This window comes from Pogona vitticeps, chromosome 4, assembly GCF_051106095.1.
Source record: "Pogona vitticeps strain Pit_001003342236 chromosome 4, PviZW2.1, whole genome shotgun sequence".
In the NCBI taxonomy this organism is placed as follows: domain Eukaryota; kingdom Metazoa; phylum Chordata; class Lepidosauria; order Squamata; family Agamidae; genus Pogona; species Pogona vitticeps.
In genome coordinates, this window is record NC_135786.1 from 29,860,013 (window position 1) to 29,884,668 (window position 24,656).

At 39.9% G+C, this 24,656-nt stretch overlaps 1 protein-coding gene across 39 annotated transcripts in view; it reads left to right on the forward strand.

Annotated features, from left to right (window-relative positions):
- The window catches only part of PTPRT (protein tyrosine phosphatase receptor type T), a 716,634-nt gene that overhangs the window by 460,000 nt on the left and 231,978 nt on the right, over positions 1 to 24,656 (forward strand). For all 39 annotated transcript variants that reach the window (XM_078393145.1, XM_078393157.1, XM_078393154.1 and 36 more), the window contains 2 exons: positions 14,033 to 14,329; positions 16,186 to 16,295. In XM_078393145.1, the coding sequence (XP_078249271.1) occupies positions 14,033 to 14,329; positions 16,186 to 16,295 (407 nt within the window). The remainder of the gene's footprint in view (positions 1 to 14,032; positions 14,330 to 16,185; positions 16,296 to 24,656) is intronic.

Consider the following 24,656-nt stretch of genomic DNA (forward strand, 5'->3'; position numbering starts at 1 on the left):
TCTCCCCATTCAAAAGCCAATCAGGATGAAGGTCAAAAATTCCTATCCGGCCCCAAAAGGCGACCAGCAAAACTCACACTAGAAAAAGGGAGGGCAGGTGGGAGCCCGAAAACGAAGGAGGGCAGTGCCCGGGGCTTCCCGCCTCTTGCATGATTTTCTAGAAGCTGCGAGAACAGTCTCGCTCTAATCCTAGGTGGGCAGCAAATGACGATTGCGCCGGTCAATGCTATGCCTGGCCAGCAATCTCCCACTTGTCAAGTCAACATGTGCCATACTGATAGACTCATACCCAAAAAGGCTGAGTCCTGAAAAAAATTCAAAAGGTGCTTCCACAAAGTATTAGTTTAATCTGGGAAGGGATAGTAGAATATCACTGGTAAAACTGAATAACAGCTTAGAGGTACTTTGAAAGATAAGTTGGAATGTAACAACAAAAGGAAAGTTTGCCCACCTGTTAATATCTAAAGCACTATTAGACTTCAAATTCTCCATTACAACATCAAACATCAAACAATCCTAGTAATGTAATTGGCTCCTATGAAAGACTGACAGCATTCCTATTGGAAACATTAAGTCACAATCCAGCCCAAGAACACAACAGGCCAAACCATCCCAAATGGAATTGGTTTGATCGTGAGTGTAAAGACCGAAAAGTTATCCTAAGGAAGATTTTTAGACAATATAAGCAACAGGAGCTAGCATACATACTACACGAATTCTACGAACTAAAGAATCAGATATGTATATTGTGTAAGGAAAAAAGACAAGCTTCCATTCATATCCAATGGAAGCAATTACTCACTGCAATATCCTTTAGAAAATCCATATTATTTGGGGGCATAGTAAATAACACAGCTAAAAGCAATTTCTCAGACCTGCTAACATTGAACCAAATATTTGGTCCAGACATTTCTCAGCCTTGTTTTATTATAAAGACAACTCCACCAGTGTTAAGGGCAAGTTCCCAGAGTGGGCTCCAGTCACCCCTACAGAGATAAAGGAACTGATTTCTCAGTTAAAACTGGGCAAATATCCCCAGAGCTATTAAAGTTCAATATGGATTGGTGTATGGCAGCATTGGCTGCCTTTTTTTTTACCATGGTAGACAAAACGGGCCTATTACCAGAAGCTTGGACCAATGCAACGGTAGTTCCAATCTAAAAATCAGGTGATCCCTTAAACCCTAGTAAATATAGACCAATGAGTTTTTTTTTCTATCAAAAACTGGCATTCCTGACCAGGAACCACTTGCTGTTTTATTTCACCCATATAGCAAATCCTATAAAGATTTGAGCCCCACATTACAAAAGATTTCTTGGCCTCCCAGGCATTATATATGAGAAAGGAACCATCACACCCTTGGAAAAAGTTTAACATCTGGTACAAATTGCATATGGTTGCAACAGTACAGTTAGTTCAGTGATGTTCAGAGTGGAGGTACTACTCATGTTACAATATTGCTTTGCATGATTATTGGTGGTGATTCTTGCTGATGATAATAGCACATCCCAGAGCACTTTTGCAACATTCTACATCAGTTTTCAAGCCATGACATGATTGCACAGAAGTGTACCTTTGTCCTCACCTATTTGAGTGGCACATGGTGAAGTAAGGATGCAGTTATTTGAAGAGTTAAAGATACAGTATATTTATTCAACATCTTTCACTTCCGATGAAAGTATACAACATGATTTTCTACCATAATGAAGCAAAATAGCATAACAACATAAAAGTGTATAAACTGTTTCATGATCCTGCTTCTTTTAGTAACATTTCCATGTACCAACACCATCATTTTCCCAAACTCAGCCTCCACTTGCTCCGACCCACCAAGACTTCATCATTATCATCTTCACCTTCATCATCACCACTTATTTCCCTCCATTTCTCCATGAGGTCATAACAGTGCACACTTGAAAGTAGATATTCTAACATTAACCTCAGAACAACTGTGTGAGGATGTTCAGTCAGGCAGAAAGGCAGGTCTAAGGTCATTACTGTTTCATGAACCTGAATCTCCAAAGTGTTTCTTTCCTTGGCAAATTGAAAACCACATATTCCTTCATTCCTTTAAATATATATATGCCTAGAAAAAGAGAAAGATCTCTCTATAACACCCATTACTGAAGACATCCTGAGTGTGCGATGGTTATACCTATGATTCAATGCCTTTTTACCATCAAACATTCACTCTTTTGACTGGTAAGACAGAAAAGAATTATCCCTGGCCCTAATATATTTAATTTTGCCAGTACTTTTTTAAATGACAGAGGTATGTGTTGGGATTTTAGCTTGCTTGCCACATATCTTTCTACCTCATTTTTTTAAAAAAATACTCAAAGGTGACTGCCTCCACCCTCGTCTTAAAGTTTGTGTTACTCACTTTACACGTATTGCTTCAAGGAGACACAGATTAAAAAATAGCTCCTTTTCCAGTAGTGACAGGAGTCTCAGCTGGCTGTTCTCCTCCATCCCTCATCAACCTCTGTCGTTAGAATGCCCAATGGCTTTAGTGCTTCTTTGTGCCCCACTGACCACAAAATAATCACAGGGTTCCTACCTCCACATAGGTCCTGAACACTGAGGGTTATGTGGAAAGCCAATGCAGAGCACCAGATAAAATTCAAATAATCAGTGACTAAAATTTGTGATTTTAGTTGTGTGCTTATGGGTAGATTGTTAAATACTCTGATCACGACATCAACTGAAGAATATTGCAATATAGATCATGGTTTACAGTCAACCTATAGTGCAGCCACAGTAATAACAGCTCAAACAAACCAGTAAGAAACAGTTTGGGAGCAATTAAAACAGAGTAGCCTATTATACTCATCCAACAGCAGTGATGATGAAAAACAACATACATTCCATAGTTCAATGGGACAGGGGAAATCACCTTACCATTTTGGAATATGGCCCCTCCTGTCTCAGACCGAGGTCTACCCTGGGGATAGCATCAAATTAGGATTAGATGCTCCCGATGGACTAACAGTATTTGTTAGAGGAAACAGCTGTGGAAGAAAGAGGAAATGGTGGGATATGTGACAGTGCAAGATGTTCATCCTTCAGTGGAACCAATGCAGTCATCCCTCAAGTGGGCTCTGGTAGAGCCAAAAACTAATCCAGCATAGGATGTAAACCTGACAGAGGTGCTGCGTTACCAGACTACGCCAGGGGGCGTAATGGTGAAGTGAACTGCCCAGAGATGAAACCAAACAGACACTGTTGTAGTGTTGAAAGTATTATTTACATTAAAGTCCATATATACAGGGTAAATACAGCTTCTCTTGGTCCTTTATACAGTCCTGGTCATACACAGTAGTTCTTCAGTTAGAAATGGTAAATTTACAGTTTCAGTAACCAAAGATTGTTACCAATATAAAGAGTCCAGCATCCACGAAGTCTTCTCCTCTTACCACGGAGATAGTCTTCTTCCAGGATCTTCTCCTTGCAATATGGCAAGTCTTCATCCAACGATGCAGTAAATACAGTTCTCAGCAACACGATCACCAGCAACACAACAATACAACCACTACCCAACAACCCAACAGTTTGTCTCTGCAAGCTTGGCTAGTTTTATTCTTGGATGAACCAATCAACTTGGTTGTCACACAGCTGCCTCAATTAACTCAGCTGTGCTCCTTTGTAACATGTTGCTTGCTAAATCCTGATCCTGTAACAACTTATACACTGAATTGCAATGAACAATTCCCTAGGTTGACTTTGAGACCTGTCAAAACCCTTACATTGTCATTGTCTCAGTGAAGGGGAAGAAATTGCAATGTTCTCATCCTCGCCACGAGCAGAATTTTCTGTGGCTAGAATGCTTTAGGGTTAGATAGATAGATAGATAGATAGATAGATAGATAGATAGATAGATAGATAGATAGATAGATAGATAGATAGACAGACAGACAGACAGACAGACAGACAGACAGACAGACAGACAGACAGACAGACAGACAGACAGACAGACAATATGTCATGTGTGTGTGTGTGTGTGTGATGTCTTAACGGGTGGCCATTCATATTTAAAAGTTACAAAAAAGTGTAACTGTGCAATGGGATTTCATTTAGTGTGGTGTTTCTTCACCCCTAAATGAAACTATCAGTTCTATGTGAGAAGGATAAAGATTGTTAACGAGGACAGACAACCTCCAGCAGTACCAGCAGATTTCACTTTCTCGAGCCATAAAGACAGAAAAGCTGACAGGCTGATTCTCAGTAGAGAATGTGGGGAACTCTTTTGCATTTTAATCCTGTCGTCTTTGTGCTCTGTTTCACCATTCTATAAAAATAAAAAAAATGTGTTTTGGTTGAAGGCCCTGATTTCTGCTTATTTCCAGGCCTTCACAAACTCTGAAGGAAAACTATCTACTACAGCTGGAAGCCTCCTACTTTCTGTAACTCCTTTTTCCTGTCATTCCTTTTTGACTGATGAAAATGATTTTCTTTACTCTTCAGTGATGCTGGCTGATAGCAAGCTGCGGGATTGGGAATTTTGATTTAGACTTCTCTTAATAACAGCTATCTGCTTTGTCTCCCACAGCCAGGGAAGCAGAGGGGGAGGGAAGCAAAGTTCTCATCAAAGCACTGTGTTCTGGATGAGAGGCCTCAGCTGAGTAACAAAGCTAAATACAGACAATCAGCCATTGCCCCTTAGGTTAACAACCTGCTGCAGGAGCCTAATTGCAAGAAATTGTTCCTGTTACTAATGAAAGAACATTGAGTAGAAGATGTCCATATTGCTCAGAGGCCCCTCAAAGCCCATCTTTTGTGGACCTGTCAATGACATACACACAGCAGTTTTTAGTAGTGCAGATGAACACTGATTGAATTCCATCTCCCACCCATTAAGTTGCACAAGGATAGTTCAGAATGAAAAGAAATTAGCATGGAATAGCTTTTAAATAGAACTGTTTCTCTTTGATCGATATATATATATACTGCTGAACAAAGAAATGATTATGCCTCACAGCCCAGTGTTTGCCCAGTTTGGTATTTAACTGGAGAGAGGAAACAACATAAAATGCTGTGAGATAAGAGGCATTCAGACTGACGTTATGTAGTGGTTAAAGGGTAGTGGTCTTTTTCCTTTGTTTGCATCACAAATACCACAGTGCACTTAATAAATAGATAATTTTCAACAATCATGGGCAAGATCAAGAGCATTTGGAGCAGCTAGCATCCGGTTTTACATATACTGAGGGGCATATAATACACTGACATAGGTGTGACATTGTTTTTCCCCAGTGCTCACATAAGACTGTGTCAGTGCAAAACGCTTAAGTTTCTTAGGTTGTCAGAACTTTGGTTCTGACAATGCCAGTCTGTAGCCTATTCAGTGACTACCAAATAACTAATTTCTTTGTTTGACTGGGTGTTGGCTTTTCTGGGGTTCTCACCAATTTTAAGGGTTAGATACTTAACTGATCCAGGAAGCCAGGACAATAATTTATGTATGGCTAAGACTTGCCTACAATTAACCTCATTCCATTGGAAGCATGAAGGCTCTATGACATATATATGTCTGCCTACCTTGAATATTTTGCCTCCATTTTACACAGAGAATTGGACTATTTCTCTTGCATGGACCACCTGGTACTAATAAAAATGGGACATTCCAATGTAGGCGGCTTGTTCTGTTTGCCATATTGTCATGATATCAATATCATATTGAAGTGATAAGTGTTGATGTACCATCATATATAATGTATCCACCATAGTAATGAAAACCTCCATGATGCCACTGGAGACCATAGAAAACCATCTTCACTGTATGTTTGTGGCAATGTGCTGAGACCTGCAAGTGTTGCCGTCTAATGAGTCAGATTGGACATTTCTGAACACAGAATCAGTTATAGGTATGGTGTTCTTCCCTAGCATTTAGCATGAGCTTATTCTTCCTTTTTTTATAGGATGAGGAAGCAGAATGAGCTTTCTTCACTAAACAGGGGAATGATAGGCAATAGGAACTATGCACTGGATGAGTTTAGAGCTGAGAACCCATTCGGTTTTACCTCAATGTCTCTGAGCAGCAACCCACTCTTGCCCCATTTTTATGAGTTGTAGTTGGAGGTTAGTTGCCAGATGGGAGAGTACTTTCAGTACTGGCTGACAGAGGCAGCAGCGTTTTGCTTACTTCATGCTCTGTCTCACTAATGGATTAAGATTTTAAGTTTTGGCTAACCGGTTTAGCTCATAATTAGCATACAACGTGGATGCAGCGTAGGTTGCAGATAGCTAAAGAGCAGATCGCTTTGGTTAGTAAAACGGAAACATTTTCAGGGTGAAAATGTGCTCAGTCTTTCAATTTGTCATAGTTAACTTGTGGAAAAGATAACAGAATCACAGCTTCTCTTATGCAAACGTTTTGGCATGGCCTCTAGGGGTGCTATGGGATTGTTTTGGCCACAGCATGCTTGCTTTGTGGAGATCTACAATTTTCAGATTTCTTCATATTCAGAACTGAAAGAAATAGAGAGCGAAATCTGAGGAAGAAACAGATTGACAGATCCCCCTCGCCAGGCCCAAGGCTTTGAGTGTTTAACTCTTAAATACCTTAAACTGCTGTGTCTTCAAATAGCTGCATCATCTACCCCCCCCCCCCCCCCAGAATCTTCTCATCGTTAACTCATATAGAGCAGGTCGAACATGCTAGGAATCTGAAGAATACTTGATTTCGTTAAAATATATACTCAGCAACTTTCCAAGCCTTTTCATGCCATGACTTCTTACTGAGATTTCCCCCTACACCAGCAAGATGTTTCTGTTCCCTGTGAAAATGGGATAGAAATCTTCATGCAGAGAAATCTTACTGTGAGAAGAAAAGAGGGATTCCCCCCTCAGTTTCCCACCAAGTGAGATCGGCTGTGTGATGCACATCCCCAGAACATGGTCCCCCCCTCCATGGAAATGGCAGCACCTACTGTATATGCCCTGTACAGATACTATTTCAGTGCTTCTTTGAAAAAAAAATGTATGGATCATATGTATGGGAATGGAGGAATGTGAGATTTTAAACATTTTGTGTGCAGAAGAAAACAGAACTGACAGAGTATCCCATTTCTATTTGTGAGCTGGGTGGAATAAGAACCAAGCAGGCTGCTGCCTCAATTGCTCCGGCAAAACCAGGGTTCTGTTCCCTTTGAGAAACAGCTAGCAGGACCAATACGTCAAGTCTCTTCTGAAGAGCAGGGGCCCATGCTGATTGTTGCTACCCGTTGTTCCTCACTGCAGTTTTCTGACAAGTTAAACAAATTATTTGTGGACTGATTGAAGCATTTCTTGAGTAAGGGTGAAGGAAAACATGATTCCTTGTCATTTAACCAAGTACCTCTGAAAGAAGATGGAAGTGCATCAGCTTATAGCGGTCTCCGAGAGCAGGTAATCTCAGTGCCATTTATTGGACATGGAATATATTATAGGTCTGGGTGTCTGTCATCAAAATCATGATGAATAATTAATAGCAAATAATGCATATTTATTATATAGAAATTATTTTCAAAAGAAGGTGCTGTACAGGAGCAAAATTAAAGCTAAGCCCTCTGCACAGATGTATACTCTTATAAACAAATGGCTACGGCAATATCACAGTCCCGGTGAGAAGAGAAATGAGATGAAATAAAATGAATCAAATTAACTAATTGGCAGCCCCACTTAATTCCATATATGAACACAGTACTCCATAGCTCAGAGAGAGTTAAAATCCAATTGTTAGTCCCAACTAGACAAAACACATTGATCAATTGAATTTACATGGGTTTGCCTCCCTTTGATTCAATAGACCTAAACTAGTTGGGACTAAAGCAAAAGAAAAAAAAAGTGTGCTGCTTATATACTGCCCCATATACTGCTTCAAGCGCTCTTTGGGCAGTTTACAAGTTAGTTATGCAGGCTACACATCCCCCCCCCCCCAGCAAGCTGTGTACTCATTTTACTGACCTCGGAAGGATAGAAGGCTGAGTTAACTTTGAGCCGGCTACCTGAGATTGAACCTCAGGTTGTGAGCACAGTTTTAGCTGCAGTAAGTGGTTTGACCACTGTGCCACGAAGGTCTAGGCCCAGGGCTCTATGGTTGATTTTGATTCACCCTCAACCAAATTTAAAGGGACGTGGTGGTGCTGTGGGTTAAACCACAGAAGCCTCTGTGCGGCAGCAGTCATAAGATCAAATCCATGTGACGGAGTGAGCTCCCGTCACTTTGTCCCAGCTCCTCACCAACCTAGCAGTTCAAAAGCATGCATATGCGAGTAGATAAACAGGTACCACCTCGGTGGGAAGGTAACAGCGTTCCGTGCCTAAGTCACGCTAGTCACGTGACAACAGAAACTGTCTTCGGACAAATGCTGGCTCTGCTGCTTGGAAACAGGGATGAGCAACGCCCGCTAGAGTCGGACACGACTGGCTAAATGTCAAGGGGAACCTTTACCTTTACCAACCAAATTTAGCCAAATAGTAGCACATTGTGTCCCACTAAGTGGCTGATTATCTGCTGGCAGCAAGAGAATACCACAGATTTATTAAGCCCTTTGTGGGCTACCACCAGAACTTATGAACAGTACTTTCTGCACCTCCCAGAATCTCCATTCTTGGAATGAGACTCTAAAAAGAGCATTGTGTCCAAACTCTGGCTATTATAGATGTCTAGTGGACTACATTTGCCTTGGTGAATCACAGCCTTTGTGTGCCATGATACCTTAGTTTTGCAATGTGAACTATAGTGGCAGATTATTGTTCTGAAGGAGATAGTACTTTGGGCTACTAAAAACAGGAGCTAGGCTAGCTGTTTGAAATATATGACAAATCTAATGCTTTCCTTGACTCTTCATTAAGTGCCATTTCTATGCCTTTCTTCTCCAAGGGCTTTATCTTTTATAGAAAAAAATATAGTTTTAATTGTCTGTTAGTTGTCAAAATATTTATTGCTCACATTCTGTAAACCTGATTGGCTAAGCATGTGTGAGAAATGAAAGGATTGCTTAGGAAGTAATTTCTAATGTCAGCTAAGGAGCGATAAGATTGATTTTTGTTTGCACCTTTTTTCTTTTATTTCCAGAAATTTCATGCTAAGAATCTCTCTTTGATTAATTGCTTTACATGCTTATTCAGTTGTGCTTCCTGCGGTATTACAGGAATCATGGGGTTGGAAAAGCTATCAGTCTCTGCATGAGAAAGCTGCACTAGTTTAACTGAAGCATGCGGATTTGATATTGTTTAGTTACATCTGAGCAGATACAGTGGTTCTTGCTTAACGGGCACCCCATTTAATGACGAATCCACATAGCGATGAAGATTTTGCCATCGCTTTTGCGATCACAATGCGATGTTCCCTATGGGGAAAAATCACTTTGCGATGATGGCTTCCCCCCATCATCGCAAATGTCCCATTTTCGCACAGCTGATCGGCGGGGCCATGTGATCTTTGCAAAGGCCCACCGATCAGCTGTGCAAAAACGGGGCGTTTGCGATGAGGGGAGGAAGCGATCATCGCAAACACCCCGTTTTTGCACAGCTGATTGTAGGGGCGCACGATCTTGCAATGAATCCATCCCAGAAAAGAGCCGGGAGCCAGCCCCTTGCCCTCCCCACCTCACAGCTGATCGGTGCCTGTCACCCCCACCACCCCCAGTGCCCCCTTGCACTCCCCACGGCAAAGCAGGGCTTTCAGAGGTGCATTTTCACTGCTGAAAAAGCCCCAGGAAGCTTCTGAAAGTGGGGGTGGGTGGGTGGCAGCGGCACCTCAATCCAAGGCCCATGCTTGTTCCTGTGAGGGGGACGGTGTGAGGGAGAGCCCTCAGGAACCAGAGGGGGGGGGAGAGAGAAGGAAGGAGGGAGGGAGGGAATTCTCCACATTCATGCTAGACAAATTTTTCTATGGTCATGCTTCACAAGATGTCCTTGCGAAAACTAGAAAAATTCATCTAGCGAGTCACAAAAAACTGTAAGACGCTTTTGTCTTGCGAGTTTTTCATTGCGAGAGGCATTTGACTTGCGAGGCATCACTGTATGTCCATTTCTGGAGAGATCTAGTCTGGTTACTGTGACACATACCTTAGTTACTTTCCAGCTGGATTACTGTAGCATGCTCTATGTGAAGCTGCTAATGGAAAGTGTCAGGAAACATCAGCGGCTCCAAAATTCAGCAATCAGATTGCTGATTGCATTTCTTAGAGTGCCATTTTTTTTCCTCTTTTTAATATTTGTATACTTATTGTCCTTAGCTTTAATACTGACTTTAAATGCCTCGTGAGTTTAATGTTATTATAATAACAGCAGTATATATACCTCCTGATGCTAACACAACCACAGCTTTGAGTTGTTTGTTAACTGCTATCAGCAAACAGCAGCAGGCCTACCCAGATGGAGTGCTGGTGGTAGCAGGTGATTTCAATCAAGCCAATTTAAAGACCGTCCTCCCTAACTTTTATCAGTATGTGGACTGTCCCACTAGAGGGGAAAATACCTTGGATCAGGTATATAGTAACATCATACATGGATATAAGACGAAGCCATTGCCTAGCTTGGGACAGTCAGATCATATATCTCTTTTTTTGATTCCATCATACAGACCTCTTGTTAAAAGAATCAGACCATCAATTAGAGAAATACAAGTGTGGCCAGTGGATGCATCTGAGCAACTTCAAGATTGCTTTAGGAGCACTGATTGGGCACTGTTTGAGGAGGACAATGTTGATACTTATGCCTCAACAGTACTGTTTTATATCAAAAGCTGCATCAATGTTGTTACTACTACCAGACAAGTACGAGTGTTTTCTAATAACAAGCCTTGGCTAAATAGAGAAGTGCGCCTTTTATTAAAAACCAGAAATGCTGCTTTTCATTCTGGTGATGAACTACAGTACAGAGAGGCTAGAGCTAAACTGAAAAGGGGCATTAAGGATGCCAAAGCTATGTACAGCCAGAGAATTGAACAACACCTTGAAAGTTCTGACACTCGCCGAGTGTGGCACGGCCTAAGACAAATCACTGGTCAGAGTAACAAAAACAGTCTGTGTAGCAGCAGTGATTTTTTGGCTGAGCAGTTAAATCAATTTTTCAGCCGTTTTGAGGTGGAAACAGGAACAACCATTATTCCAGCACCTACTGTCTATAATACATCACTAGAATCTACCATCAACAGACAACCACTAGTACTGCAGATTTCAGATGTGAGACGCGCTTTCCAGAATATTAATGTTCGAAAGGCAGCTGGACCAGATGGAATCATGGGACGAGTTATTAGGGGCTGTGCTGCAGAATTAGCTGGAGTTTTTACGGATATTTTCAATCTATCCTTGTTGCAGTGTTCAGTCCCCACTTGCCTGAAGACATCTATTATAGTGCCAGTCCCCAAGCAGTCAGCTGTGGTATCTCTCAATGATTACAGACCAGTAGCTTTAACATCTGTTGTTATGAAATGTTTTGAGAGATTGGTGCTGGATTACATTAAGGCTAGTCTTCCACCTTCTTTGGACCCATGGCAATTTGCATACAGGAAAAATAGATCTACTGATGATGCTGTGTCCATTGTACTCCATACTGTATTGAGCCACTTAGAACATCAGGGAACTTATGCGAGGCTGTTGTTTGTGGATTATAGCTCTGCTTTTAATACCATTCTACCAAATAGGTTGTTTTTTAAAATGATCAACCTGGGATTACCTCAGGAGATATGCATGTGGATAAAGGATTTTCTGACAGATAGGCCACAGTCAGTAAGGATGGGATCTCACCATTCTTCTACCCTGGTACTAAGTACAGGAGCTCCCCAGGGCTGTGTGCTAAGTCCCTTCCTCTATTCCCTGTACACACATGATTGCACCCCACTGTATAACACCAATGCAATTATTAAATTTGCGGATGATACGACAGTGGTGGGGCTCATAAATAAGAACAATGAGTCTGCTTATAGAAAGGAAGTACAAAGGTTGATACTTTGGTGTAAAGAAAATCATCTCACACTTAACATCAAAAAAACTAAAGAACTCATAATTGATTTTAGGAGGAAGAGATATGTACATTTACCACTGTACATAAACGGTGAGGAAGTGGAGAGAGTTGGTAGTTTTAAATTTCTGGGTACTTACATCTCAGAGGACCTCTCATGGACTATAAATGCCAACATGCTAATGAAGAAGGCACAGAAGAGGCTGTATTTCCTGAGAATGCTCGGCAAGTTAAATTTATCTCAGCATTTGCTTCTGTCATACTATCGTAGCACCATTGAGAGTGTCCTAACCTATGGCATTCTGGCATGGTTTGGGAGTAGCTCTGTAGCGGACAAAAAAGCTCTACAGAGAACCATTAAAATTGCCCAGAATATCATCGGGCTCCAGCTACCAACCCTGGATGACATCTTCACATCCCGCTGTCTAAGGAAATCACATAGCATCCTGAGAGACTCTTCCCATCCTGCTTATAACTTTTTTGAACTGTTACCATCTGGCAGAAGATATAGAACAATTAAGACTCGGACCACACGTTTTCTCAATAGTTTTTATCCCAGAGCTATAATTGCAATTAATAATGAGCTTAAAGACCACCAGTAGTGAATAATTAGTTGGACTGTGTAACTTGGCCTGCGGTGTAGATGTTTGTATTTTTAGTGGGGGACTTTTAGTGGGTGGGGAGTGTTTGGGAATTTTATGTGTGTGCATGTGTCTGGTCTCTGGGTGTCTGTGAATTTCGTTGTATGTGTATATACTTACAATGACAATAAATTATTATTATTATTATTAAATGATGTCATCTGCCTCCTTATACTCATTGTTCTTATTTTAAATATTGTCTTTTAATGATTTTAATTACCGTTGTATACACATTGTTTTCAGTTTTAAATATTATATTCTTGAAGGCTTTCACGGCCGGGATCTGATGGTTGTTGTAGGTTTTTTAAGCTGTTTTGCCATGTTGTGGAGATTTTTCTTCCTAAGGTTTTGCTAGTCTCTGTGACCGGCATCTTCAGAGGACAGGAGTTAGAATTATGTTTTAACTCCTGTCCTCTGAAGATGCCGGCCACAGAGACTGGTGAAATGTTAGGAAGAAAAACCTGCAGAACATGGCCAAACAGCCTGAAAACCTATAACAACCATTTAAATATTGTCTTTCACTGTTGTAAGCTGTCTTGGGTCCTTTTCAAGGAGAAAGGTGGGATAAAAATAGTTTATAACTAACTAACTAACTAACTAACCAACCATTCATTCATTCTTCCAAAAATCCATCTCTAATTGAGAGGGGCAGCCTCTTTCTTCTCCTTTAATTGTACAAATGGAGAATCTACATTACTTTGAACTTCTTGTGAGCTTTTTCTCAGAAATGTTTTATTTTCGAATTTTCTCAGTTGCTTGGGAAATTATAAGATTGTTATGTTGTAAAAAAGCAGCAAAACCAATTGTTACTTCCAACTAGAAAAGGACCACTTAATGAAAAGGACATTTATGTTGATTTCCTTGATTCAGTGGTCTGGCTGAGACCAACAATTGGTTTCACCCTTCCTCATATAGATCAATAACATTAAGATAGAAGGAAGTCCACCAGAGCAAAATATCTGCAGAAAAGATTTAGATCACTCTAAGAAAATAAGCCAACATGCAGATTGCATATTCATTAAAAATATTCATAGTGACTTTGTTCAAAACGCATTGTTGTAGAAACCTTTATAGGATGGTGAAGCTTATATCCATTTCTGGTATAAATTAAAGCATTCTCTGAGAGTCCACAAGACTCTCAGAGGTGCTTGAGGGAGAAATCCAAGTGGCATCTTTTGTGGTAGAAGAATGTAATGATAAACTAAATAACTGACCATTCGTTGACCCAGAGCTTACCTTCGGAAGCAAGCTACCCTACTCTGTGATTCCTTCACATTTTCTTTCCTATATTTTAACCGCCTACATGACCAAAGTACCTGTTTTTCTGAAGTACATAGATATACAAGTAATAGTTACTCTAGTGATGTAATAGAAGGATTTTTAATTGAAAATTGGCCTGAAAGGATTCAGAGTATCTAAAGAATCATGTGTTTGGTCCACAGATCCAGTGCATGGTCCCCAGAACGTGGAGGTTGTTGACATCCGATCTCGACAGTTGACTTTGCAGTGGGAACCCTTTGGTTATGCAGTGACCCGTTGCCACAGCTATAATCTGACAGTCCATTACCAGTATGTATTCAACCAGCAGAAGTATGAGGCAGATGAACTGATTCAAACATCATCACACTACACTTTGCGAGGCCTGCGCCCCTTCATGACTATTCGACTTAGACTGGCTCTTTCAAACCCAGAAGGCAAAATGGAGAGTGAGGAGCTGGTGGTTCAAACTGAGGAAGATGGTAAGAAATGAATGAAAACTGCAATTATGAAAATCAGTACATAGTGTGTGCACACATACACACACAATGAGATGACACTGTAGTTAAAGTTTGTTTGCAAGTACAAACTCTACATATGTTACTTAAAAACAAAAGTTCTAGATAATGCACCTTCAAAGGCAAAATTTGGTTCCTCAGAGTTTTGTGGGGAGAATTTCTTACACTGCTCTGGTAGGGTCAACATGCATCAGGTGTAGGAATGCATGAGAAGTTTGTGGGGCTTTCATTTTAGTGGTTTAAATCCTCTTACATAAATTATGAGCAGGTTATCTGACCATAATAAATAAATTCATTCCTTCATGCTTACATAAATTATACCTGTGCAAGAGTGGTTTCACCAGTAGGGAGCAACTTTTAGTAAATAAAATTTTCTTATATTTTTTAAGATACTTCTTCCTTCCTATAGCTTTAATTGCATAGCTGTTGTGGGAATCACAGGACAGAAAAAAACAGAAGTGTTTAATTACTGAAAATCTCCCCCTGCTAGTAACTTTGTTTGACAGCAGTGACTTTCGGTAATGTAAGGCTTCCTCCTTTCATGCCATGTTTCCCATGGAATTAAAGGCATTGCACAGGAGCTGGAAGAGCTGTGGGACAGAAGTAGGAAGTTTCTAATTACCAAATGTTGACTCCATACTGGTGATATAATTGTTCTTCTGCAGCCATAATTATGCCAACAGCATTTCAGCCAATGTGATTATCCAGATCTCACTTGCTGGAACTAAATGAACAGCAAAATGTGCATTCAGGCCTCAGTGCAATTTGAAATTAGAAATCTGTCCTCTTCCAAGTTTATGATGTGTTCAGCTTCTCTTGCACACATAGAGCAATTTAAAAACATTGGAGAAAGTTCACATTAATTAATGAAAAATGTTCACCAAAATAGCTGCACTTGGATAATGCAGATGTAAAAATGTGCATATTTTGAACACTATGAACCATAATGGACAGAAATTTCTGTGTGGGATCAAAGAAAGGAGGGTGGCTAACTCACAATCGCATATGAAACTGGGATAGAATGAGTTCAACAGCTGAAAAATGAGAACTTGAACAAGACTGAGTTTGACATGTTCACCAATGGTCTGAACAGGTTTTGGCAGAGGAGAGGAAATTTGCTGATCTCACTTTTAAAATTAGTTTTCTTATGATAACTCGCCTTCCAATCTCTGATCAACTGTAAATTGTGTTTTTCATATCTGTTCAATAGTTTTTAACACAAGGCAATGGGGTGCATTATGACTCCATTTGGTGAGTTTGATGTTTAAAGGAAGATTTGTCCAGAGCTTTTTGGTTCCTAATTTTTAGCAAATATGCCTTACAACAACTTAAGCTATACAAGACAGTTTTCCTTCTTTGATGCTGCCGAGTGAAACCAGGAACCATTGTTCCATGGTTATAAGGGCTACATATTGATTACATTTGTAAATCCCTCAATTGAACTCAGTGGCCCAGTAAGTGAAGCCAGACACAAATTCAAAGCACAAAAATTATTCATGAGCTCGGATTACTGACCAGTTTTACTGCTTTGGAAATAAAGCAGGTGATCATTTCAGACTTGAAAGCATGTTCACATCAGCTCTGCCAGTATTACTGTCATTGTCTCCGATGCCTTTAATGATTATACTCACACCCATAAGACAGGGCCTACTGGAATGCAGATGTGGCTGTTCTTAATATCCTATACAGTATAAGAGGAAAACCCGGGGACTTCTGAACATCCCCTTCTTCCCCCCATGTATGCTGTGGTAACTGTAAAGCATAAGATATTTAGGGCAAGGCAAAGGGAGGATTTTGTAACTGTCTTCATTTTTTCCTAGTTCCTGGATCTGTCCCCCTTGAGTCCATTCAAGGAGGACCCTTTGAAGAGAAGATCTATGTTCAGTGGAAGCCTCCAAATGAAACAAATGGGATCATTACACTCTATGAGGTAAAAAGGGATAGTCAAAAAACAAGTTATACTTCTTTCCACCTGTGGCAAAAGTGAAATAAGTTTCTGGATTTTGTTGGTGTAGTAATTTATTGATCCTTACAAACATTCAGAATTTTTTTCAGTGGAAATCTCTATTACTTTTACCAGAATGGCAAAAAGTGACTCTTGTAACTTAGGAGGTTGGCAAGTTGCCCTTATAGAAGATAGCAGCTATTACTTTGAGTAAATAAATCCCTGCTCCTGAACAAATACTGTAATAAGTTGTTTGGGTACCATTATAACAGGTAGGCAATATGCTGCTCCTGAACAAATACTCTAGTAAGTTGTTTGGGTACCATTTTTAGGCAATATGCTGTGGGCATAAAGTCTTGGTGAATTAAATCAGTCAGGTACCAATTTATTCTATCCACACTTTAGGACTCAAGGAATCTTTCCTCCTCAATTGTTTTGCATTTCCTTATCATTGTGTACAAGTTCAACTTCGCGCCATGGAAGATTTTTTTTGCAAGACATTGATACTGTACATTGATTGACCTTGTTTCTGAATTAGACTTTTAGCAAACCATAATTCAGACCTAATTTTTAAAGCATGATATATGTTTTTGGGACACCTTAATTTTTTTAGCACTCTTTACACACAAAGTTTCACATCTTGATAAAGAGTGATGTTTTCTATAGCCAAACCAGCCTTCAGTCTTTTTTAGCATTTAAGTTATACTAATTTGTGCAGTTCCCATTTATTTTCTTGCAAATTATGAATTACAACAATCAGTAGTTATTAGTTTTTTACTGTGCTTATTGCCTACTTCATTGTATTGCATAACTTTGGTAGACCATCTAAACTGGCAGCTAATAATATTGTGCATTTTGTTTCTTAAAGATTACCCCTCCATTGGCAATGATACCATCATTTGATGCCCACAAGTATTTTTCAAAAATGTTATCCTAGAAGCAAGTGAAAAGCAGTAGTGAGAGTATTCATCTTAGAGAGATGGAGAGGCGTATGTCAATCACCTTGTCATCTGATCTTCAGTTTTCCATGCAGCTGTGTGTTGTGAGGACAGGTTTCCAATTATACAAATATCTCTTGATCTTTGTTTATCAAAAACTCCCTCAAGATCCTTATTTACCAACAAGGTTCTTAGGTTGCTATGTTGGACTTTCTCAGAGGCTCTCTTGTAGTCGATAAAGCAAGCATACATATCCATATTCATGTCATGACATCTTTTCACAAATGCAGATGCTTCTGATGTTTGTAGAAAACAAACAAGGGTCATAAAATGTGACTTCTGGATTGTTGGTACTATCTTTACTTAATTGCAGTGGCATTTGAACAGTGAGAGAAGGATGGTGGGAGGACAGGGCTTCTGTAACTTTATCTGATTAGGCAAAATGTGACTCTCAGGAACATTTTTGTAGCTTCCAGGCCAACCAGAATCTCTCAAGGTTTTTTGAAAAGGGCAAAATTAGGTATTTAGCCAAAATATGCCTTCAGGAAAAGCAGTTTTTGGCCCCAAGCCCTGGATTTGTTTCTGTATCCCTTAAGAAAATGGCTGTTTGATCAAATGCCCACCCGTCCCCATGCAACCCCTCAGTGAAAACTAGAATTTAGCCTCCAAGGCCTCAGACCTTGCTAATCTCATTTGGTTTACCAAACTGCTTGTTGAGTCTTTGTGCAGATTTTGTAGTTTCTTTCTATTAGCATATGTAGTAAGTACTTTGGGATTATTTTTTTTATCATGTGTGGCATGTTTCTGGTCATAGAAGGAAGTGGAGATGAGGGAACCATCCCTGCAGGGTCATTGCTGTTTTCATTGTTAACCTTTATGTGAGTACCAGACATGGGACTTTGATTATCTTTTTGACTACATATCACAACATTCACTAGGAATTCCCCCATCCAGAATTCTGAGAACTGTAGCCAAAATGTTAACATACATACAGGAGGTTTTAACCAGGCACAAGTACTTACAGGAATTTCCAGTCAGGACCTCTCTTGGAGTCATGATGTTGCTGTGAAGACCAGGGAAGCTGCTGAGAGAGGTTAAGCTCCTGAGGAACTGCAGGGTGTTATGGGACTTACAAAGGCAGCTGGATGGGCTGGGAGACTACCAATCTTATAATGCCTTGCAGTTCCTCTGGCATTTAGCCCATCCCAACAACTTTTTAGCTCTGAGGCAAGGGCCACATGGAGCTGACTGAAAACTCCTGTTAGTACTTAATGCTGATTAAAAACTCCTGTAGGAACTTTTCTTGGCAACAGTTCCAAAATTTCTGGCTAGGGGAATTCCTAGCAATTTTGGAACCTTTAAAGGTGGGTACTGCTGTGCTGAAGAGTGAGATAGTAAGTACCTAAATAAAAGAAAGCAAATATCACAGTAGTAGTGAAAAATCAGTAATGTTAATAAAGTAACTACATGAAGACTAGAAACTCATACATGCTGCTGAGGTTCTGACCTCTGTCTGCTATGCTGTGCATCAAGAGATTAACTGTGAACACTAAAGTTCCATTTATTTTCTTCTCTGTAATCTTCTTGAAAGGCCCATTTCATAAGGCAAAGCAGATGTGTAGGAAATAACATGGTCTCGTCTGTTTGTCTCATTTTAGGCACTCCTATGACTATAGCAATTCTACCAATTGCTTGTACTGTAAAAGCAGATGGCAGACGGCCAGGCGTTTCCAGTAAGGTTAATGCACTGAGCCTTTCACGTCTGGGAATGGTTTTGCAAAGTGCTTTGGGTCAGAGTAAATCATCATCATCATCACCACTACCACCATCAGTTGAATGTTTTTCAAGTAAAGTTCTGATAGATATTTGGTCATGCCATCAAAATGGCTGGTGACATGTAACACAATTTGCTGTTGCCAGTCATTTCTACACCTAGGAAATGCTCAGTTAGGTGTATTGTACATTACAGAAAAACTGTGATAGATGTTACTATTTAAACATTTGGCAGATAGGCAGAGGTAAAGAACTTGCAAGTGAAATAAGACAGTTCCATTTTTATCATGTCCTTCAAAGTTGTGATGTATCAATACACATAATGACACATAATGAACTCTAATTTGAATATTACTTCAATGCAGATTTTTTTTCTTTTGGGGAGAAATGTGGCATAGAAATATTTTAAATCAATAAATAAACTGTTGAGTGACTGACGATAAAGAAACAGCAATCACAGTGAACAAAGAAAACTTTTCAGTGTTTGAAGAAACATTTTGCTGCATAATAGGGAGTGAAAGCCTGTCAAGTCAGCCTTTTCTTGCATTTAAATGTTTAGGTTTCAAAAGAAAATCTAAAGTTCTGTCTATTCCAAATGTAAAGACATCTGAAAATTTCTGGGTTTTTTTTTCCTTGTAAAATTGAAATTGAATTCTTCCCCATTTCCAGCAGCTCACAGAAATGCTAAGGAGAGAGAATCTTTCAGGAAAAAGGCTTGAAGGAAGATATGCTGGTCATAGGGTTGTGAGGATGAGGCACAATCTCTTTATGCCAGAAGGAATGACATATTGTCACTGTCAGTCCAGCCCTCTTCTGCAAGCTCATCTGAGGGTTCTAGTGGCAGAAGTGCTCTCCCAACATAGATCTGATGACAGAAGAGCCAAAACAGAGGCAGGGAAGGGATGAAATCCTCTAAATCCATACTTCCTTCAGCCTAGGAATGTAGCCATAATGCTGGCAAGTAAGGCCAGGAGGAGATAAATCCTAAGTAATTTCCAATATTGACATGCTGAAAAGGTTCTAAATTCCGCACTAATGGTAGCTCATATATTCCTTGGGCATTTTGGCCATTTAATACTGTAGTACTGCTGTTGTTATGCGCCATCAAGTTGCCTCTGACCCATGATATCTATATGAATGAGTAATCTCCAAGGTGTCCTGTCTTCAATTCCCATGCTCAGCTCTTGTAAACTCAAGGCTGTGATTTCATTTAGGGTGTTCCTCTTTTCCTGCTGCCTTCCATCTTTCCAAGCATTATTCACCTTTTCCGGAGAATCCTGCCTTCTTAGGATGTACCCAGAGTAGGACAGCCTCAGCTTCAGCATCTTTGCCTTCCAAGATAGTTCAGGCTTGTGGTTGTTGTGGGTTTTCGGGCTCTTTGGCCATGTTCTGAAGGTTGTTCTTTCTAACATTTCACCAGTCTCTGTGGCCGGCATCTTCAGAGGACAGAGTTCAGGCTTGATTTGATCTAAGACCCACTTGTTTGTCTTTCTTGCAGTCCAGGGTATTCACAAAGCTTTCTTCAAGCACCACATTTCAAACACATCAAATCAATCAGTAAGAATCTGTTATACCCAAGTCATAAGGTAAAGGTAAAGGTTCCCCTTGACTATTTTTGTCCAGTCGTGTTTGACTAGGGGGTGGTGCTCATCCCCGTTTCCAAGCCATAGAGCCAGCGTTTTGTCCGAAGACAATCTTCCGTGGTCACATGGCCAGTGCGACTTAGACACGGAACGCTGTTACCTTCCCACCGAGGTGGTCCCTATCTATCTACTTGCATTTGCATGCTTTCGAACCGCTAGGTTGGCGGGAGCTGGGACAAGCGACGAGCGCTCACTCCGTTGCGTGGATTTGATCTTATGACTGCTTGGTCTTCTGACCCTGCAGCACAGGCTTCTGCGGTTTAGCCCACAGTGCCACCACGTCCCTCAATATACCCAAGTCATATTCTATAGTAATGTCCTCTGTTTCTCCCAACCTGTTTTTTTTATTTCATTTATTTGCTTTTTTATATGATATTCCACTTCTCTCCCAGTGCAGCACCCAAAGAAAGTTCACAACACGAATAAAAACAGATAACAGTCATAAACACAACTTGCAGAATTCCGCTAACGTTTCTCAACCAAGGCTTCTCACTAATCAGTGCAAAACTTTTGTGTGACTAATATTCTGCATGCAAAAATTTCATCATGATTGTAGCCAATAAGTTGCAATATGAAAACACGATTAGTAAAGTTATTACATAAAAACGAGATGTGAATTAAAACAGCTGACTTAAAAGCAGAATAGGGTCAGGGAGAGGAAATGCAATACCCAGTATTAAAATGGTTTCCTCAGAGACCAGTCAGTGGCCAAATACTTCTTTGAATAAAAATGGTTCTGACCGCTGGTAAAAGGAGAGCAGGGAAATCTAGCCTAACCTCCTTTGAAAGGAAGTTCCACAGTCTGAGAAAATGCAACGAATTACTTAACACATTGGGAAAAGCGAATCTTTACATCTGTTTATTATCTGATTCCTGGTGAGGGTTTGAAAGCAGCATGAAAAACAAAAGCTGCCAGGAGCCACAAAGCACTTCACTGCTGAATCCTAAGAAAAATTAAGCTTCCCTGATTTTCATTATCTTCTTTTTTTCCTCACAGAGGTATGCAATTTTTTTATACTTTTTTGTAGGCAACATTAAACTGTACGCAGTTTTTCTCAATACGGACATTTTTGAAAATAGTTTTCTGTCATCAAAATGCATTGGTGTGTTATTTTTACTAACATATTCATTTTTGTCAGCATTTTCCTCTAATGGGCATATTTCTGGACACTTTTCTTTATTGGAATGCTGCTTTGTAGAAATCAAGGAAGTGTGGGTGCTGAAGGATAGCTGTATTTCTATTCAAACTGAGTTGACAACCAGAAGTTCAAACTAAGTGGGTTCTCTTTAAAATCTGAGCCATATAAATTTCTGCTCTCACTTCACCGTTCAATCATATAATTTATGTCAATTATATAATTTAAGAAAATATATATCCAATGTATTACAATAATCATACAAGCCCAAGCGTAAGCATATTAGCATGTCATCAAAGTGATTTCAATTTGTGGCAATCCTTTCCAGATTTTTCTAGGTATGGAGTACTTAAAAGAGCTTTATCGTTCTGGAGGTGCCTTGGGACTATGCATCTTGGCAAAGGCCACACCGGCTGGCTCTACTCAGAAGACACACTGTGAGGAATTAAACTCCCAATTTCTGGTTCTGCGACTAGATACCTAGACCACTGAGCATCCAGCCATCTACAAGAAATAAAGGGAAATATTTCACACATTTTAAACAAAATAATTAATGAAGCTTGTCATATATAATCTAAATTTAAAAATTCATACCGGTTTCCATTTTCAGTTTTTCCAAGTGACTGCTATTCAAATCTAGAGTAAGCTTATAAAGATGGAATCAACATTATTAACAATCAAATAGTCATGAAAATCTATGTCTTGTAAAATAGTGCATGTCCTTTGGCTAGCAGTACTGATGAAAGAGCAACTCTTTTCTAGATCTTGAGTCCTTAAAAGCAAAATGTCTCTTTTCTGAGAAAGTCCACTCTATCATAAAGACTGGGTCATTGTTCCTTTCTGGCCATTTTATTTTCTTCAGCTCTGTAAACCTGGCTCAAAATCCATAGGAAGTGTTACTGTGCTGTTATTGTGGCTTACACATTCAGATGTTTCACTAGATAATACATATCACTCACCACTATACCTCTCAGTTGTCTTTCTTTTAAAGCAAAATCTGTTTATATTTACCAAGAAGTCTAATATGGCTGTTGTGGGTTTTTCAGGCTCTTTGGCCGTGTTCTGAAGGTTGTTCTTCCTGATGTTTTGCCACTCTCTGTGGCCAGCATCTTCAGAGGACAGGAGTCAGAACTCCCTCTGTGCTCTGGTGCAGTTTCGCCTGGTGAAATTGCCTCCTAGACCACTAGAGGGAATTTTTACGATTTTTTTTTTTTATACATCAAAGGGGTCACGGACTGCATGGGAAAACTTTTGAAAAAAACACAACCTACAAACAGTATTCAGACCCACCACAAAAATACAACAAATGTTACGGTCAGCAAAGGACAAAAGGGATTCCCTCACCACTGCATGAGTATACCGGATACCTTGCAGTTCTGGACAGGTATATATCGGGACCACAAAACACAACATTCACACCAGAATCAAAGAACATGAGAGACACTGCAGATTAAAAGAACCGGAAAAATCAGCAGTAGCTGAACATGCCCTTAAACAAGCTGGACACGTTTATAGAGCTTTTGGTCCAATATAACTTTTCTTCCCCTCAGGTTACCAACCTGAAGTAAAGAGTTTGAAAATCGTAAGATAACTTTGTGGTCTACTTTTGCAGATTAGGCATGGCAACATTAGTTTAGAGAGGTTAAAGAGTGTGTATGCTTCTCCACTATATGTGTTGCACTTAACACTTTTGCTTCACCATCTTATTAAGTCCAAGAACAGCCATTTAAAATATTCTGGCACATAGAGACTACAGCCACATCCCAGCTATTCTTGCTTCTGTTCTCTCCCAGCAACCATGGTACATAGCATGTGCTTATCTTCTAGTAGTAGCCCTACATTAAGAAACTATCTGCTAGCATTTGAGTGTAGTGTATGCATATTTAAACTTCCATTTTAAAAAGCCAGGCAAGTCAATTCCTTTTTTTTAGAATAAAAAAAAAATCTCCACTTGTTTAATGGGTGTGGAATATTGTGCCAAAATGTATCCAAAATGGCCCAGTATTGCTGCACAATATTGTGCTTGCATTGGCAGCAGGAAAAAGGATGCCAAACTTCTTGCCTGCCTATTAGCTAATTGAGAAAGACAAAACCCCGTGAAGTTTATTATTTATTTATTATTTATTTATTGGACTTATATACCGCCCCATAGCGCTACAAGCACTCTCCGGGCGGTTTACAATTTTTAATTATACAGGCTACACATTGCCCCCCCCAGCAAGCTGGGTACTCATTTTACCGACCTCGGAAGGATGGAAGGCTGAGTCAACCTTGAGCCGGCTACCTGGGATTTGAACCCCAGGTCGTGAGCACAGTTTTAGCTGCAGTACAGCGTTTTAACCAATCACCTATCTGAAAGTTGACTACTGAGTTGAGGGAATGAGGTATACTGCTCTGAGCTCACTGGAGCAGCTGTCATTTGTGTATATAAAGCAAGGATCAGAAAGAAACATAGGAGTAGGAAGCGAGGGAGAGATTCAGTATGCTGCTATCACTGTATTGGATAACACTAGCAACATTCTCCTGAAGTTTACCAACATCCAAGATAACTTCATTCTGCTACAGTTGCATTGTTGACTATGGAAGATCTTGGCTTGTATGTGCAGGATCACCCCCCCCCTTTTTTTATGCCCACAGAATACAAACCAATCAACAATACAGTGAGTGTGTTAAAAGAAACCACAAATTCTAATGTTTTTAAGAAACAAATAGAAAAGACAAAACAAAAAACAAATGCAGTGACCCCTTAGATATATGCAGGATTTCTTGCACAGGCTTTGTTCGGTGTTGTTGTTTTTAATTCTAGCCTTTAATCTTTGTTTGCTGCAAGGTTTTGAAATGTTGTGCTAAATGTAT